Source organism: Aspergillus flavus, chromosome 1 (assembly GCF_009017415.1).
Source record: "Aspergillus flavus chromosome 1, complete sequence".
In the NCBI taxonomy this organism is placed as follows: Eukaryota; Fungi; Ascomycota; class Eurotiomycetes; order Eurotiales; family Aspergillaceae; genus Aspergillus; species Aspergillus flavus.
Window position 1 is genome coordinate 4,745,769 of NC_092406.1, and position 18,224 is coordinate 4,763,992.

The window sequence follows — 18,224 nt, forward strand, 5'->3', positions numbered from 1 at the left end:
AAAAGGTTTAAAGGTTGGAAGGAGATTGAGAGAGGAAGAGGAGGGGAGAGGAAGAGGGCGAGAAAAAAAAAGAGGTGTGGCCCCCGGTGACCGGTGGTGGCCTGAGGCGACGGTCTCCCTGAAAAGTGACGAAAGTGAAAAGTGGAGGGCGAGGAAGAAAAGGAAAAAAAAAAGAAGAAAAGGGAGAAAAAAAAAGAGGAAAAGGAAAAATTAGCGCAGCAAGGCACGGAATGTCCAGATGGGACGGTACCACGCTGTGAACCACAGAATGAGACTAGACTCTTATGTAGCTTGAAAATTCCAGTTGGGGCAGGAGAGGTAGCTCCGAGAGAGAAAGGCAGTATTCCAAGAAAATAAAATACTCTGTAGTAGTAAAGGTATAGTACCCAGCGAGAGTCTCTCGTGAGAATGCAGCTGCCTGCTGGGGGAAGGTCCAGGTTGAAATAGTATTCCGGCTTCTAGATAGTACCAAAGTAATGTAAACTAATATTGAAAGTATGGGTGGGCGTTCCTTGAGCTTCCTGTGGGAGAGCGACCAGTCTTTTTCTTGCCTCGAATTCTATTATTTGATAATATGGTGGGAACCAGTGCCTATGGGTACGCCTTGTGCTGAGGTTACAAAGGGGATTGGAAGAGACTTTCTTGTTGCCGGTTGTGGAAGTAAGAAGCAAATAATGGAGCCGAAGCCCTCTTTTTTTGTCAGAATCGAGTAATCAGATGGATGATTTGGTTGGAAATTTACTTACCCTCCGTTCGCAGGCCTCGCCGATGGTACACATTATCGGTATCGTCCTGTGATGGTATGGTATAATACAGTTGCAGCCACAGCTGTTAACATAAACCAGGGCGCCAGTGTGGAAAATGGCTGTACAGTACGTATGTATCATACAGAGTATCTATGTATATGAGTACCTAGTACGATGATGTGAAGATAGTACACCATTGGAGTCACTGCGTTGGACTTTACAGAATCGTTGTTGCCTTACTCAGGTTTTCGTTTCTTTTTTTATTTCCAGAGATTACTGGGTATCCTCTCAAGTAACAACGTATCCATGAAAGTCAAGCCCCGACTATCGGACAACGGGACAATGGAGGTGAAGAGTGGATAAGACAAATCGCTCAGTGCTGCTACTTACTAGCTATGTATGTATATGTATGTACCTAGTATTGCAGGCTAATTGTACCAGGGACTAGAAGTAGTGCGTTGGACAAGATGTAAGAAAACCAAAGTGGCGGCCTTTCCACATCTTTACCCTGTGTAAAGAAAAAGCTCCACAGGTTAGTTATTGCATGAGGTGAGAAGCCTCATGCATTTTTCTTTCGCTATTGATTTATGTATTTATTTATTTTGTAAATATTTTTTTATTTCTATTTTGTTTTCTGGCGAAGGACCGTTAGAAAGACGCTGGAGCTGCTCACTTCTCTTGAGTAATCAGTAATTACAAGGAAATCTGATTGTTGTTTCATGTTTCGATTCTTCATTTCTTTACAATCTTGCCTCTTGTTCGATGAAGATCAGTCGGATGACGTCCACCCAGTGATAGCTTTACACTCACTTCCGCTTTGTCTGGCTCATCTGAACAGGGTGGTGACACTGGCAATTATCAAACAAACGCGACCCGCATAGGATATTAGTCAATCTCGGGAGTTCAAGTCAGACTGAGGCTGTGCAATCTGCAGTCCTATGGATCATATGGGTATGGCTGTCCCCGCACATCATTCACAACGGGAGCCGATGGCTTGGGTGGCTGGACCAGTTCAGGTAGAACTATCGGGAAAGCGTCACATTATCACTCTGGCCTTCCTTACTTAGTTCCTTTGTGTGGCGGTTTGCCTAAATGGCTTGATCAAAAAGAACCCCTCCTCATGCACGCAGTGAGGGGTAATTAAAGAGAGGACCTAAAGGTGGGCTACTAAGAGAAAGTTGGCTGCCAACGTCACTCGAGGACACAGAATGTCTAATATAGGGTGTGAGGGATCGACCTTTTTTCGGGGTTTCATTGACCAGTTACATTACTACGGCCAATGCCAATGCACGAGTTGATTCTCTGTTCTCTCTTCCTTGAACTACCTTTTTCTCTGGACTGGAATACTTATTTCCTCGGTCAAGTACGGCTTGTAGGATCAATCAACGTATACATTGACGACTTCATCACTTTTGCAGATTTTTGACAATGACGGGGTTGAAGCTTGCATATCAGACTTCTCTGGGCTAAGACACTGATGGATTGGACATGCTATGACAACATCCTTGATAGCTATTACTAGTCAATGATGGGAGAATCGTCAGATTTCCTCGTGGCGATTACCTCACTTGAGGAGGCTAACTAGTATATTTGGAGCTGCTGAGGCTATGTCTTAACTTCAAATTATGGTCTATGATCAGATCATGAGTTCCTCTACCGAATTATAAACTGGAAGCGACTATTTATCATGCACATGGCTCTTTTTGGCTTCTTGCTTGAGGGATCCACGTGGGGTCAGCAGATGTCAAGTTGAATTGACGGCCGAGTGCTAAGGCTATCATCGACATCTCTCATTGATTTATCTACTACGACTACTATTGTTATCATTTCATTTTATTCCGCCGTCCTTTTGTCCTTCTGAGGAGTCATCCACCACCACCAAACATATCTGCCAAAACACCTCTAGCTACGTGATGATCAATACTTCTTTTGTCAATCTTAACGTGGGAAGGTATGCGTAACTGCTTACAATGCGACACCCACCAGGCCTCGTATATCCGTACCAATATGCCAGAGCGGACGACGTGGGCTTATTAAAGCTAGGACTCCGGACCTCGGCTGTGGCTGCCGTGCCCGGAGTGTCTTGGAGCATGATTCAAACCTTACAGATTCACAGATCTCCGTAGAGAACCGACCCGTACCTAGGACCTAGGCAGTTGTACTTTTGGTTGCAAATACCTATCTATGGTTGGCTAACTGAAGCTGGAGCGAGATAGTGTTCCTTGTCTTTTTACCTCTAATCTCCCCTCCACGGCGGTAGTAGATGGTACCCAGTAGCCCTTACCTATACAACTGACGTACTGAGTAAATCAACCAACATTATCAAAAATTGCACGAGGGATTTTTGAGACCAATCACGGGCCAGAAGAAACAGCGGGAGTAAAGAAAACCGTCCCGTCTAAAATTACTTACCACGCTGCATTATAGTGGGTCATTCCCGATAGAATCTGTACGGAGTACTGTACCACACTACTCTGTAGTTGCCCTAGTACTGCAAGTCTGCAACTGACACGAAGTACTACTTTACCTCCCTCTCTCATGTTCAGAGGAGGGTATTTTCTTTCCTCCTCCCCCTCCTCACCAACTTTCCGATATGCCAAATTACCAATGAGATAAACTGATCTCTGATACCGCGGCTATCTTACTGCATATTGATACGTATTAGATCGGGATTGACTGGATGGCTCGGATTGTTTAAGGGTGATCAGAAAACACGCATTAAATCTCGGAAATCCAACCACCCGTTTCCGATGGGTGCGGGTACCCGTTACTATTGTCTTTTAACATCTTCCGATATTACTCGATATAATTTATGATCCACAGCACAATACCTCGTCACCCGATGATTTGAGTTTGACCAGTCGGTCAAACCCCAGCTATTGCCTTGATTCCTGGAGTAGGGACTGAAGTATATATGTAGTGTTCATTCAAGTTGTATGCGACGGGGTCCGGTTCACCGCCAGGTCATACAACTAAGCGACTGGGGATGGGATCGAGGTAGAAGTCAGAAAGTGACCAGCTCAGCCTAAAAGCCGATAGGTCTTTAGAATCCTCTCATCCTTCACCGCATGCTTCCATGACCGCACACAAAATATGCACTCCTGAACACACTGAGTGGCGTACTTGGTTCCTCTGAGGATGGGAGTCAGAAGCGGGGAATACAACTCTGTACTTAGGTATATATCATGATTGGGTCCTACTCGAAAGTCTTAATTTGCCATATTAAACCACTCCACAATTCTTCCCATACGAATGCCACAATTCCAGTCCACCTAGGGTGATAGTAATCTACTATCAACTAGGCGATTGGTTCATGTGGAGGGTCAAGACTAGGAGACTTTCCGTGATCTGGTAAATCCTCAATGTGTCTGTACAAAAAAAAAAAATTTCTTTTCTGATTTATTATTTGATTTAACTTTGTTTTTATTTGCTTTTTTTTTTTTTTTTTTTTTTTCTCCTTTTCCCCATCTTCAAAAAATTTCTAGATGTAACAACTTAACGGAGTACGGTGAACAAAGCGGAGCCTAAGGGCTGGTAGTCTGCTTTACAGTACGAAGTTTATGGGGCTTCCCCCCCCTCCTCAGGCGAATGAATTGCCGCGAGAAAGTTCAAGCTTCGTGCATCCCTTTGGCCTTCCCGAACAAGATCAAGCTGTTTCTGAAACCTAACCCTTTGTATGTGGGACTACACGAGCCATTTCTTTTACTGGTTTATATTGTACACTGCATTAGTAGTACAGTTTATAGAATTTATCAGGTTCCAGGCGACATGGTCATATAAAATAAGTTGTCGATATACTATACTGTTTATGACCGTGAGTTTCAGATTCTATAGACATATTCCGAGTAGGATAGTACTGAATTGGCACGATAATTCCTTTTTGTGGTGTATGCTACAGAGAGTTGTCTTTCCGTCCCGTAATATGGGTGATTAAATCGTCCTTTCTGTCACCTTAAAGCTATAACCACTATCTCTGACTATAGCAAAACCATGTCTATCATGTCTAATTACCTACGAGTGGCGGGTTGTGAATCGTTGTCTAGTGGTGTTGCGAAGAGTGTCGTGGATTTACCCAAATATTACATAATACTGCGGATGAATAACATCAGAACTGGCCCTAGCATTCCCAAGGCTACCTAGGTACTAGACTCTTTTAACCTGTCCTGGACTGAAAGCAATGTTGACTGGCGGGCATCATCGTCTAATGGGTAAAGCCCTGACGTTCCTGCTCAGATATCGATTTGCTTGAATGAGCAATCTCTTCAGCATCTTGGGACCGATGACCTCAGTCTGAATCATTCCTATGTCACATTCGTGGCTAGAGCTACCGGTGACATTGATCAAATTACGCCTCCGTGTCTTTTGGGTAAGATTTGCTTCCTGAAAGCAGGTCTACATTGCGAAAGAAATCATTTGCAATGAGCGGGACCTCCCTTTACCTCAAAACGACCATTTCCCGCTGCTTTGCCTACTGTTATTCATGAGCTACCTCATGATAAGCTCAGGTCAAAGGTATCAAAGGTATCAGTAACTTAAGTCAGATAGTTCTTGGCATACTGCAGAAAGGATCGATTCAGATCTAAGCTATTTGATAGGTTGTATCAAGCTCAGTGGGTTTGTACCGATCATGAACCAAGCAATATGTAGAGACGAACCCTTCGAATTGCATCACCTCAACCGACCTTTACCTAGAACCTTATCGAGAACCCAATTCGCCCCATACATAAGGATGACGGCTATCTGATGTCAGAAGTGCGTTGGGATGGGGGACTGAAACGCTTATATATTCGCTACTATCCCCAACCAAGCGACTACACAAGTTATACATATCATTCCTCATATGTACCCATCACAAGTACATTCTATATCGTCTCTAAAATAGCTATTAGTTTGAAAAATCATGTCGAACCCATACGAAAGAGAAGCCGAGGACCGCTACGAGTCTCAGAACGATCCCTCCCCTGTCTCTGGAATAGTCAGGGACAATTCCTACGCTCATGAAACTCGTTCCGAGCTAAGAAATCAGATCCCTGTTCAAAGGGATGAAGATGATGTTGAAGATCCTATTCAGCCTCCATTTTCCAACAGTGATAAGCAACTAGGTAAGGCTTTAGACTCGTCCGGTGTGTCGCCACGCTCGCTAACCATCTTGCAGCGCAAGACGAACAGGAGGCTATCGATAGAAGTAACATCTTACGTGGTGACCGCCTGCGTCATGCAAAACCCCGTACTCAGGATGGATATAGTGAAGGGCCTGGGGAGGACGATCTACCCGAGGACGTTGTTTACGGACAGTCAGGAAGGTCTGCCACGGGTCGAATTATCTAAAGTTCTAATTTTTAAGAGGACCTGGTGATTTTGTAATTCATCTCAAGTGGAACGGTGGGCAGTATGTTCTTCCATAATGTATTTCACAAACAAAAGACTGCTCTCATTTGCTGTTATGAAGTTGTCAATCGCATAGTGTGAGGTCGGCCGCCATAGAACCTGAGAGGTGACTGGCATCCTATGACCCATAGCTTGCATCTAGTAAGTCAATGCATATTACACAGGTGCATCAGCAACATGGCCATATGGGTTCGTAAAGCAGCTTTCCCCCCCCCCCCCCCAACGCCCAAATTCTTTCCCTCGGCAACTCCCGCGCCTTGAGATTTTCGGAGAGTTCTAGCCGTAGGGCGACCCTTTCGGGTTGACAGCAATTCCCGGGTTAAGCTACGCATGTCTTTGATGCGTCTTTCGTGGCACTGCCTTGGTAGACGCAAGGCACCTTGGTTAATCCCGGAATCTATCGATTTCTTTATCTGTAGATACCCGACAAATCAATCTCATGTCTACTGCACGATTGGCTTCTCCGTCCACTGCGAGGTCAGGCAGAGACAAATCGATGGAGATCCTAGAGTCCACGAGTTCTCAAGATAGGACGCGCGTCTGTTGCTGTGTCAGCCCTTGAGTTGAGCTGAGCAGGGATGGCAGATATACCACAAATTGTTCCAAAGACTCCTCGAAAAGCTCATTATTTACACCTACACCGCCTGGATGCTCAACCGGGGACAACGGATTCTTGACCACTAAGACAATTCCCTCACTTTAGTGGCCGGTGAAGTCAGTTTCAATGCGTGGGCTTGCATACCATATTCAACGTAAAGATTAATATAGATCTGCTGCAATGCAATCCGCATGCTTGGGCTCTTAACATCGGTAAGCATTACGAATTTGATGTTGGTAGGCGTCTCATAATAATGGAGTTTGTATTGACTGGTACGATAGGTCACAAAGCTGAAGGCGAGGGTTCGACCGTCAGTACCAGTCTCTTCTACTCATTTGGCAGAGGTACGGAGGTTTGCTCTCACCTGTCATCCTCGCCTCCCAATTTGCGCACCATATTCCGGAGGGAGAAGACGGTGCCGAAGATCAGCTTAGCATCGTCGTCGGTGGTCCGCGAAGGTTGACCCAGCACAGGCGGCATCGCATTGGGAGTGGCAGACGTTTCTGAGGTCGGACGCGAGGACTTCCCAATAATTGAAGGCGGACGGGGCACCCAACGTCGTTTGTATATGCATTCCGCTAAGAAAATGATAGCTGCCGGTTAGTATACCTTTGTTGAGGGTTGGGTACAAGGTAGGGGCACGTACCATGGCGGTCAAAGATGTAGAAGGAATAAACAACCATTGCGGTTAAGGGATAGCAGACAATTCACTACAGAAGAATACACGGGATCTGACTTGATGAAGAGGGCATTAAGGTGCGGAGATCTAAATGTGAGAAAGGTTGCTATTCAAAGAAGTATCCCCAGAGACCGTTAAATTAGGCTCGTTTAGGTGGACGGATCAGTATGCTCGTGGGCGGTGAGCGATCCAAAATAAGATCCGACGTTTATCGATAAAGATTGACTTGTGCCTGAGGATCCCAAGTTGAGAAAGACCTTTCTTTCCCTATTTTATTTATAGGTATTACTATTATACTGTAGTAGCATTCTTCTTCTTTCCCCTCTGATTCTCGCTTATACTTCTTCTCCTGAGCTTCTTCTTTTTATCCTTCCTTTATTTTTTTTTGATCTGCGTATCTTCTCCGACTTGCATGTTCTACAGTCTACTAATGCTCCTATAGATTTATTAGAACATCCTAGCGTTGTCGCCTCTTGTTCTCTTGTGCAGCCCACTTTCTTCCCCACATCTGCCTAGGCACCCGGGTTTCGCGTCTCTGCTATCTCAACGGAGAATTAGACATCCCCAACTTAGACGTTCTCCCTCTGGTATTTCGGGAATCCCACTTTTGCTCAGCGTATTCAATGGCCAACGAATATGCGTACCCCTCCATGCAGGACGCTAATCAATTTTCCGGTGGTCGCCCGGGTCTTCGTCACCCGCGACCAGTTCGTTATGCGTAAGCTCTACAGCACCTTAATCTTCTTCTCCCACTTCCTTTCTCATGTTTCGTCTCCTCCGGGCTCCCAGCCATTCTTGTATTTGAGTGGGTTGCTAAAAACCGCGGTTCCAGCTCGACACCTTCATATGAGAGTCCACGAAGGCATTATCGCCGAAACCCAATAGCTAGACGCCCGGTCAAGGTGGTTCTTCAGAGAATGTGTTTACTCTCTGTAGGAAGCTAACTGAACTGGCGGTAGGAAACCCTGAATGCTCGATCTGAATATACCACCAGCCAGGATGATGGTACCGCTGAACACAGAATCAACCAATATGTGATCAAGCAAGAGATTGGCAGGGGCTCTTTCGGAGCGGTACATCTTGCTACGGATCAGTTTGGGAATGAATACGTAAGGTCTTCTTTCTGTCTTGGTAGCTCGGTTATGGACTTATACCGTGGCACGAGGCACGAAGGAAAAACAAAACTCCAAGCTAACAACCTGTGCACTGAGTCAGGCCGTCAAGGAATTCTCCAAGGCACGGCTAAGGAAACGCGCCCAATCCCACCTGTTACGGAGACCTCGAGGTCCCAAGCGCCCATCAGATGGCTTCAATTCCCCACTTCACCGTCGTTCTCTGGAAGATCCAGATCAAAAGAGAAATGCTCTTTACCTTATCAAAGAAGAGATAGCAATCATGAAGAAACTCCATCATCACAACCTGGTGTCTCTGATTGAGGTCTTAGACGACCCGACCGAGGATTCTCTATACATGGTTATGGAGATGTGTAAGAAGGGGGTAGTTATGAAAGTTGGGCTTGAAGAAAGAGCCGACCCATATGATGACGAACTCTGTCGCTGTTGGTTCCGCGACCTGGTCCTGGGAATAGAATATCTACACGCTCAGGGCATTGTACATCGCGATATAAAACCAGATAATTGCCTAATAACGAGCGATGACGTTCTCAAGGTAGTGGACTTCGGGGTATCAGAGATGTTCGAGAAAGACTCCGATATGTTCACGGCAAAATCGGCTGGTTCACCTGCTTTCCTCCCTCCAGAGCTATGTGTTGTCAAACACGGGGATGTCTCCGGGAAAGCGGCCGACATATGGTCTATGGGTGTTACGTTGTACTGTTTGCGATACGGCAGATTGCCCTTCGAGAAGCAGAGCATCTTCGAGCTATATGAGGCTATTAAGACCGATCCAGTGGCATGTGAGGGAGAAACTGATGAAAACTTCAAGGACCTGATGTCACGGATTCTAGAGAAAGATCCAACCAGAAGGATCCAAATGAGTGCATTGCGAGTAAGTGAGACGGGTATATTCTACTCCCACAACAAAGCATTGCTTATAGAAAGAAACTCAGGAACACCCCTGGGTTACAAGGAATGGAACAGACCCACTATTGCCGGAGAGCGAAAATACTGCTGAAATAGTTGGACTTCCTACTGAAGAGGAAATGAATTCAGCTATCACAAAGACTATTGGCCATGTCCTAGCTGTGGTAAGCTTTGTACAAACTTTATTGCGTCTTTAAGGCAGGCTAACGAGAAGCTACAGATGAAAGCCGTGAAGAATTTCAAGAGACTAATTGACCCTGCCAAGGCAGACCCACCCATGCAGAGTATCCTTGGACAAGAGTATGAGACGCACTTTGTCCAACCACCCCTTGAAATGGAACCCGAAGAAAGTTTCGCAGCTGGGACTGTTTCAAATTCCAACAAAAGCCAGAGCCTAAACACATATAATAGAAATGCCTGGCAACGTGATGACGTTCTCAAAGGGTATCATCTGCATGCTGAAGAACCACGCTTACAACAGCTCCTAGACAGCACAGACTCCAGTATATCTGGAAAACAAGATCCTGTGTTGTACGATAGCAGTAATCAGAGTGCAAACGTCAGGTCTGAGGGAATTGATTCAAGCCACATACCTAGCAGCAAAATACCAGGAGCATCTTTCGATGACTCGCAAACCATAACCACACCAGGATCCTCATCCCCTCAAGTTCCACTGTCGCGGACAAGTTCGGTCCTCACCAAGCGCAGCATCGAGGGAACACGTGGACATGCACGAGATCCTTTAGAGGAAGAGTTTCCGTTCTTGTTTATTGGACCTTCTACTTATACTGGCTCGCCGCCTACGAATACTGGCGACTCCGGGACGGACTACATCTTCGATGAACCGGATAGTATGCTATCTGCAGAACCTTCTGACATCGACCCGTGCCCTGTTGTGAGCGAATCACCGGGTGCAGCAGAGTTTGATATATATGAGACCGCATATCGGCAGGAGATTGAGCGTATCCGAACCCGCAGCCTTCCTCGTCAGGGTACTACACCGAAGGTGTACCTCACTCGACGCGTGGAAGGAAAAGACGAAGTAATGAAATTAGTAGAAGAAAAAATCCCTGGCACAGTCCCCGAAATTGGCAAAAGGCTCGTGAAACCATCGGGTCCAAGTCTGAGTTCCGCCGCGAGTGCAATAAGGGCTCAGCTAGAGCTGCAAAGGCAACAAGAAAGGCAAGACACGGCGGCTAGAACTCAGCATCAAGAATAGCTTCAGTTCATTCAACTGTCTGCCTCACTAACTGCATCCATAGCGTTTTCGCATATCGATGCGCTCAACAGATTCCGAGGCTTCAATTCCGGAGCACACTACAGGTGTCGTCACATGTCACACTATCCTTGGAAGTATTGTCGAGATTGAAACTATCCTCAAGGCTTCTTTCCTTGGGGGTACGTTAGAATGGGAGGAGAAATCTCCACGCGACCTTTGTTTGTGAAGTATACTTGATTCTGATACTTGCATACTGGCAGCTATGTAATGACAAGTATCTTCAGCTGTCCAAGAACGTGTGGCTATGCCATGCAACATATCTTATAATTATTTACTTTGAAAGGGCAACAGCGCTTGTGCATATCATGACGTTGCTCAACTTAAATACCATCCGCACGATTTTTACCTATATTTCCGTAGATGTGAAGGGATGCTGCGCTGCTTTGTGAAATGGCTTTAATCTCTATCAAAGATTAGATCTGTACATACACTAGGCCTATAACATCTTGAACCATAAATTTACCCAACAGGGCATCAACATTTGAAATTAGTCGCCAGTTAGGAGACTGGGAAGCTGAAGAAAAGGGAAGAAAGAGGACATGAAGACAATATCAAATAGTGCCACCTTGATATTCGGCATCCAGTTGAATCAAACCATTTCATCCCCCCCCCCCCCCCACCCCCCCCCTGCGACAAAGAACAGGTCAAAAAGAAAAATAAAGAGAAAGAGAGAAAAGCCAAGGAGATTACTGTTCTGAAAAGAGAGGACAAAGGCTAAAGAATGAAGTAAAAGAACACAGTTCAATACGTCAAAAGCATGGTATTCATGTCAACTCAGTTCATTGCGGAGCATCAGATTAGCATCGGCACTTGTACTAATCGGAATGAAACTGTATTAAGGTATCCTGAGGCTTCGTTTGTGACTGACAGGATGTTGACTTGTCCTATGCTAGTTCTATGGAGCAGAGACGCATACAGGAAAAAGTCAGTTCACTGGATAGGCCTGTAATGATAAGTCGGGCTTGCCGGCTCAATTATAATGATAAATTGGAGGGAATATCCAAGGAATGTATTGCTGAGTTCATTAACCCACCCACATAATTAGAAGCAAAAGGAATGAAATAAAGAAGAAACCATGTGCTGTGGTGCATGCTGCTCGTAGCCTTCATTTTTCAGTAACTCATCCCAGGTCGTAATATGAGATCTGTGTTCAAATCAATGCTATCTATGTCATAACTGACAGTGTAATTCATTCATCATGTCTCAATAGCTTTTCAGACTAGCGAACTTGTATGAGCGGGTAACCAAGCGGTCGAAGGTCATTCGGCTCGTTTCTCGACCGAAGTGTGCAGAGGCACCTCCAGACCCGAGATAGGTGGCTCGTCTGGGCATCTATGAAGGAGAGACCTCCGGCTGCTATCACCGAAAGATATCCGATCTGGCGGGGGTGCCTCGAGTGATCGCTCCCCAGGCTCCATGCGCGGGACTGTTTCCCTCGGGCCTGAATGTAGTGTTTGTGGGGAAGGTAGTGTCTGTCTCCTTTCCGTTGGTCGTGGCAAGTCTCTCATCGGAGGCCCTATGTCACGACGGGGTGTATCCCTAATGCCCTCATTTTCATTTGGTCCTGAAAGTCTCGGGGGTCTTCCGGGCGGAGGTACATAATGCAGGTCAGATGGTAGTATACTTTGGCGCCGACTGCCACTGGCATGAGAAATGAACGAGGCAGCCAGAGGTTCGATGCTTGAGGGACTGGTTGGTGTAGAAGGGGCTTTCATTTTGTTGGAGCCAGTTCGCCTCGGAGGTGGATATGTTTCTCCGCGAGCTTCAGCAGCTGCTTTTCGTCTCTCTGATTCGGCTTTGCTGGGTCGACCGCGCTTGCGTGGTGGTTCACCTCGGGGTGGCATGCTCTCCGAACCTGGGGATAACAGGGCTGATGCGCCACTCTCACTGCTGAATGACGCTGTACTGGTCGTTGGCCGAGGTTGTATCGCACGCGGAGCTAATATTGGTTTATCCGAGGGGAAAAGAAGGTGCTTTCGGGTTTGGCTGTTGTCAAGCGCAGAAGGTAGAGGAGCCGAGGATTCATGGCGCGGAGGAGGGAAGGGTGCAAAGCTTGGGTTGAGAGGTAATTGAACATGTTGTGGACACATGCTGTAAAATGCCACCTGACATGAGTTGAGAGAACGGCCTAAGAGAACAAGATCAGCAAAGCTGAGTTCGAACTTGGAAGTATCCTTCTGTGCGAGATGGCCCAGAAAACGGCATAGATAGGGCGTGAATCTCATAAAGTAAATCGAGCTTCAGAGTGGCAAAGGGCAAGAGCAAGGTGCCAGCAGTCTGTACCTGGAGGAAGGGGTATATCCGCCCAGCTTGGGGTGATATTGAAATCTCGAATCATCTTAACTAGGTGACTAGAGGGGACCCCGGCCTTCTTCAAGATTTCGGTAAGCAGAGTGTACTAAATCTCAGAATATTCACTATCAGCAAACCGTTTATATAGGTAACAATGCACGGGGCTTTCATCGGTGTGACAAAAACAAATTGTGAAGTTAGGTAAAATTTATGGACCGTCAATCTTGAGATCAAAATAGAAAACAGTACAGAATCAAGAATATAATATCCTTTCTTACCTTCTCCTCCTCGGTCCATGGTCGTTCTGATAGATTCGACATATCCAGGTGACCATGGAAGCGAATATGACCGGCTTCCCTCAACAGATAATCCGACAAACGATCCAGAGGGGAGGGGGAAAGAAAGAAAGAAAAAGAAAGGAGCCCAGAGGAGTCAGGCTATAACGAATGTATAGAGAGGGTCAAACGCGTCACGCGACTACGCTGCAGCACATAGAAAGCAAAACAAACACTAAACTAAGAAAGGATGATAAGTGAATGAGCAAAGAGCCTCCCAAACGGAATGATGCGTCTACTAAACGTATAAACACGTGGTTGCTCAGGAAGCAATCAGAAACCACGTTAGCGACGCAACGAGTGGCAGAAATGGAAGTCAGTACAGGTTCGTATAACAACTAGGGAGGGAGAGGAAGAAACGTTGATGCTCGCGCACATGAAACGGACAGTAGACATTGAATAAAGGTCTGACATTCACAGGAGGAAGGAACTTCATGAGATATCTGGACTTAGGCTTTTGTATTGCAGGGTAAATGAAGGGAAAAGGGTCATAAAGCAGAGAACTAGGACTGTAGAAGCAGTAGGATTATTGATATGTAACTTCTATGCTCTAGTCACCTCTCTGCAGGGGAAGGGCAAGGACAGCCAATGTGAAAGAAGGCAAAAAGGTAAAAAGAAAGAGAAAATGAAAAAAGGTGAAAACCACCATGGAATAGAGGTGGTTAAAGACTCCGGTTGAGATGCGCAAATGTTGCTGTGACCGGAAATAGAGAGGGATTCTCCCCAATCCAAAGGGGGAAGAAGATAAAAAAATAAAAACAAAAAATAAAACCAAGGGAGAATAACCAGAAGGAAGAAAAAGAAGTAAGAGAGAAAAAGAAAGAAAGAAAACGAAAAGAACAGAAAGGAAGAGAGAGAGAGAGAGAGAGAGAGAGAGAGAGAGAGAGAGAGAAGAGCCCGTTTCAACGATGCATACTGCCACCAAGCACGCAGTGAAATGACAAGATTGAGGATCAAGGAGGGAAGAAAAAGATACCAGGAGTCAATCAATGCAGTAGCCAAGTGACACTCTATCTTCTCTCAACAACGTTTCTGAGCCAAACGGACTTTTAATTCGGGATTGTACAGAACAGTATCAATGCCGCAGGTATGCGTCCGCCCAGCCTAAGGGAACTGCAGGGACTCTCCTCCTTCGAGTTCTCTTGGGTTCTTTTTTAGAAATCGAGAGAGAAAGGAACCACAAGGGAATGGATGAACTAGTGGCAGCAAACTCAACCAAACAAACCCGAGGTGGGATAGGCTGAAAAGTACCAAGCAGAGAGCGTGTTTCAAAAATGACGGTTTCAGATAATTCCAAACGTTGGTATCTTCCGCCACGGGGAGGGAAGGAAGACACCCACCTGGTGCTTTCAGAGGAGGGGCACCTTCAAGTCCTGGATTACCCGAGCGAGGATCAATGATGGAGAGAGACTAAGCATGCACAAAGCTGCAAGTTGATGGACACTCAGACGGAGAAGGAATAAACCAATGCAACAACAGTAGTTTGAAGCTACTGTCCTTAACTACGGATTTCACAAAAGTCTAAAAAAGGGCCTCGAGATTAAGGAAAGATTAATAAACGAATACAAAAAGACAGTGGGTTTAGCCATGCTATGAGCATAGATGGCGGCCACCTGCGTTCTTCTGAAGTCCAACATGAAAACCTCAAAAGAATAAGAAAAGAAAAAAAGAAAAAAAAACAAAAGAAAAAGAAAATGGACCCCTTCCGCGCGGGAAGTACAAATACCAAGGCGCATGTCTCGAGCGCTAGCCGGCTAATGATAGGTGGATAATGGCGCCCCAGAACGTTGGGTCAACTGACTAAAGCCGACAGGTTGCTCAGATGTCAGAGCTGAAGCTTTAAAGAGAGGCAGGTTCGGGCTATAGGTCCAGGATACAGATAGTGCGGTCGATCCATCCCGTACAGTGGTCCGTATGTTTACGGATGCACAGGAGGACAAAAAAAAAAAAAAAAAAAAAAAAAAGGAAAAAAAAAGAAAGAAGAAGATTAAGACGTGCATTGGCCTTATCGAAGATAGCTGGAATGCACCTCCCGATGACTGGCAGACAGTTGATAGCAGCGGAGGATAGTTACTAGTACTTCTACTCCGTACATACTACTACATTATAGTAATTGATAACCACAGAGTGGGGTCAAAGATCCCGCTATTAGACGCAGACTGCAATAATCCTGGAGGCTGGGTCAATGAATAAATTCCATTATTTGGCGAGATGGCAATGGAACGAGGACTGCAAGGACGACCCAGTCCGTCCAGTAGGCCATCCATGAATTTGACGCTCTGATCAAATCCTAGTAGGTTCTTGTCAGAATGAGAGAAAATTATGGTAAACAAGGAAGACAAGCCCATCTGATTATGATCTTGGAAAGGCTAACCTGAATCCAAGATTGGTAAATGTAGAATATAGTAGATTATGATTACTACAGCATTACTCGGTGGTTTTCCATCTCTTTTTTTTCTTTTTTTCTTTTTTTTTTCCCCTTAGGGATGACGGGAGGAGGGGCCGACAGCAAGAACCAAGATTACCCCCAGTCGCAGCCAATGTGTGGATGAGACAACCTACTTCATCCACAAAACATGCAAACTAATGCTACCAGCGCGCTTGTGAAGCTCCGCTAGTACCGCATCGTCCTCTTAGTAGAGTGCATCGTTAAATAACAATGGTCCATGCACGAAGAACCATCGGCATGCAGGAGAAGCAGCGCCCCCGCTGACTTGAATCAACCGTCAGATAGTAGCCTTGCATTCGACATCTTGTTCTCCGGTCCAGTCCTTTTAAAGTTTCACCTGTCCCCCCAAACGGATGGTGCAGGTGCGGGTGCAGATGCAGAAGATTGACGTTTGAACGATTGGATAGTCTGATCGTGTTGAAGATGAACCAAAGGAAAAAGAAAGACAAAAAGAAGAAGAAGGAGAAGAGGAAGAAGGAAAAGAAAGAAGGAAAGATCGTCTTGTGACGGAAACAGATTCGCACAAGCTTCACTTAAAAATAATCATCATGCTAATCATAATCGTAATAATACTCCGTAATAATGACAATAGTACTAATAATAATAGACTTTGGCAGACCAGGATAGATGGGTCATATCAAATTCCAGAACCGCCTGTCATGAAGGTGACCTTCATCAACGGACGCGGTAAAGTTTCATACCCCATAATAACTAGGTTTAGTATGGCGGATGTATAATGTTGACTCAGAAGTCTCGGTGACTTTCTGGCAAAGCGGAATGTCCTTTTGGCCCCACATCTCAGGTACCCGGCGCGCTTGTAACTCTGTACCGAGTAACTTGAAATCTGGTACGGTACGGACAGTCCACTGTCATAGGTACATACGTACAGTACCCGCGGATACTAGTAGTTACCTGGCTCTCGGTACTCCCTACCGTCGTTCAATTTCCTTCCTTCTTCCATTTACACTTATTTGCGAGAGTCAAAATTATGCAATCGAGTTCAACCAACTAATTATTATTTTAAGTCGACGCACAGATTGATATCAGTACTGTGTACTCTAGTATAATAATACTAGCACCTACAGAGCAACATCTGCATTAGCCTGTTGATCATCTTCCACTTTCATTGGGGCGACCATGAGATTATCTATGATTATCGTGTTATAATCACGCGGGTTATTACTCTTTCATAATACAACCTCTTTATTGATTTGATCTGATTTTAATTTTCTTTTTCCCTCTCTGTCTTCCTTCCTCTAGCCTGTCTTTCTTTCTCCTTTCCAAATCTTTCTAGCGTCTCTGCTCTAGCATGTTCGAGGCAACACCCGTTCATGCACGGGAACTCGCCCAGATTGGTTTGGCCTCCATCCTGCATGCATTCATCCTTATAACAACCTATCATAAATACTATTGATGGCACAAATAATTTTTACCTGTTCCTCCGTCGCGTACTTGCTCGCTTAATTACATGTCGGCCAATAATGCACCTCTGACTTCAATTTGGGACAACCTCGCCCAATCGCTATGCGCATCAGACTTCGCCCCTGTTCTGAAAGGGTAGGTTCATACCGGAAATCCGAACCCCACCCCTCCTCATGGCGTGTCATGCTAAATATCATTGCGATGTTCTTGCAGATCCCTCCTCCGGTCTCCGGTGCCGTGCGCTCTCACGTACTTCTCGACCGAGCTAGGTCATACCTATATGGACAAGAGGCCTATCCGGTACATTTGGGCCACTCACAGCCTATGAAATATGTATTTGACTCTTGACGGCTCTAGACTTCGCTCGAGAGCAAATCCTTTCTAAGAGTTACTTCTATTGCTTGTACTAGTCCACGGCTTCCCTACTCCATAACCAGCCCATCTGAGAGTGGCAGATGGCCCAATGAATGGATGGAATATCTACATATTACACAAGCATAGCTTGTAGCCACATATTGCGGCTTGATTAGCTTAACGGAACGCATCTCTGCCCTGTCTTTTCGCCCCTTTGTCACCTTCTTTCTATTCTGATTTTTTCAGGTATACACCTTGATTTCGCGAAGTAGCCACCCGGTTTTCACCTTTCCAAGAGTAAAAGGCCGCTTCCGGTTAACTTTTGGAGGCTGACTTATTTAGCTCTCCTTCGGAAAGGCTACAAGGCACATGGTCGTTTGTACTCGCTTGAGTTAGTACTCGTCAATGCTATCTTTCAAGATTATGGCTCCCAGATGAGATGGATCGAGACTGAGGCCAAGGGATCAAGAAAGAACAGGCATGCAATAGAAGGAGAAATTGACAAAGCCTGTACCTGCAGGGTAGAACTGTGACAGAGTACAGGGTGTTTGGCGACATCTGTCATGCTGAGTAGTGGCCGCCTTTACGTATCACTACCACACCACCATGGTGAAATGCGTGCAAAAGGGTCAGAATTACC

The 18,224-nt window shown here is 45.6% G+C and overlaps 5 protein-coding genes across 5 annotated transcripts; 2 read left to right on the top strand and 3 right to left on the bottom strand.

The window, feature by feature from the left end:
• Window positions 1-282: 282 nt before the first annotated feature.
• Window positions 283-779, bottom strand: F9C07_10835 (uncharacterized protein; the record flags this gene model as incomplete). Its single annotated transcript, XM_071507503.1, has 3 exons — window positions 283-363; window positions 387-458; window positions 747-779. 3 exons carry the CDS (start codon window positions 777-779, stop codon window positions 283-285), a joined length of 186 nt encoding a protein of 61 aa, XP_071365977.1.
• Window positions 780-5,571: 4,792 nt separating this feature from the next.
• On the top strand, window positions 5,572-6,340 carry F9C07_2279906 (uncharacterized protein). The gene is made up of 2 exons (XM_041288007.2): window positions 5,572-5,848; window positions 5,902-6,340. Exons 1-2 carry the CDS (start codon window positions 5,647-5,649, stop codon window positions 6,072-6,074), a joined length of 375 nt encoding a protein of 124 aa, XP_041140316.1. The 5' UTR covers window positions 5,572-5,646; the 3' UTR covers window positions 6,075-6,340.
• Window positions 6,341-6,656: 316 nt separating this feature from the next.
• On the bottom strand, window positions 6,657-7,415 carry F9C07_2228492 (transport protein particle complex subunit; the record flags this gene model as incomplete). The annotated part of the gene is made up of 5 exons (XM_041287995.1): window positions 6,657-6,674; window positions 6,726-6,814; window positions 6,877-7,022; window positions 7,097-7,310; window positions 7,379-7,415. The coding sequence occupies 5 exons, from the start codon at window positions 7,413-7,415 to the stop codon at window positions 6,657-6,659; spliced, it is 504 nt and encodes a 167-aa protein (XP_041140315.1).
• Window positions 7,416-8,034: 619 nt separating this feature from the next.
• Window positions 8,035-10,672, top strand: F9C07_10838 (putative calcium/calmodulin dependent protein kinase; the record flags this gene model as incomplete). Its single annotated transcript, XM_071507504.1, has 6 exons — window positions 8,035-8,129; window positions 8,244-8,313; window positions 8,371-8,520; window positions 8,627-9,418; window positions 9,480-9,626; window positions 9,674-10,672. 6 exons carry the CDS (start codon window positions 8,035-8,037, stop codon window positions 10,670-10,672), a joined length of 2,253 nt encoding a protein of 750 aa, XP_071365978.1.
• Window positions 10,673-11,337: 665 nt separating this feature from the next.
• F9C07_2279909 (uncharacterized protein) lies at window positions 11,338-14,190 on the bottom strand. The gene is made up of 3 exons (XM_041287994.2): window positions 13,303-14,190; window positions 13,016-13,130; window positions 11,338-12,860 (listed from the first exon to the last, which is right to left on the bottom strand). Exons 1-3 carry the CDS (start codon window positions 13,342-13,344, stop codon window positions 11,992-11,994), a joined length of 1,026 nt encoding a protein of 341 aa, XP_041140313.2. The 5' UTR covers window positions 13,345-14,190; the 3' UTR covers window positions 11,338-11,991.
• Window positions 14,191-18,224: the final 4,034 nt, after the last annotated feature.

What these genes read in the sequence shown, in the direction of transcription:
- F9C07_2279906 (XM_041288007.2), top strand. Translation starts at nt 5,647, where the DNA reads ATGTCGAACCCATACGAAAGAGAAGCCGAGGACCGCTACGAGTCTCAG. An exon ending in CAACAGTGATAAGCAACTAG is followed by an intron (nt 5,849 to 5,901) that starts GTAAGGCTTTAG and finishes ACCATCTTGCAG; the next exon opens with CGCAAGACGAACAGGAGGCT.
- F9C07_2279909 (XM_041287994.2), bottom strand. Translation starts at nt 13,344, where the DNA reads ATGTCGAATCTATCAGAACGACCATGGACCGAGGAGGAGAAG. An exon ending in CATGGACCGAGGAGGAGAAG is followed by an intron (nt 13,131 to 13,302) that starts GTAAGAAAGGAT and finishes TCTGAGATTTAG; the next exon opens with TACACTCTGCTTACCGAAAT. An exon ending in GGATATACCCCTTCCTCCAG is followed by an intron (nt 12,861 to 13,015) that starts GTACAGACTGCT and finishes TTGTTCTCTTAG; the next exon opens with GCCGTTCTCTCAACTCATGT.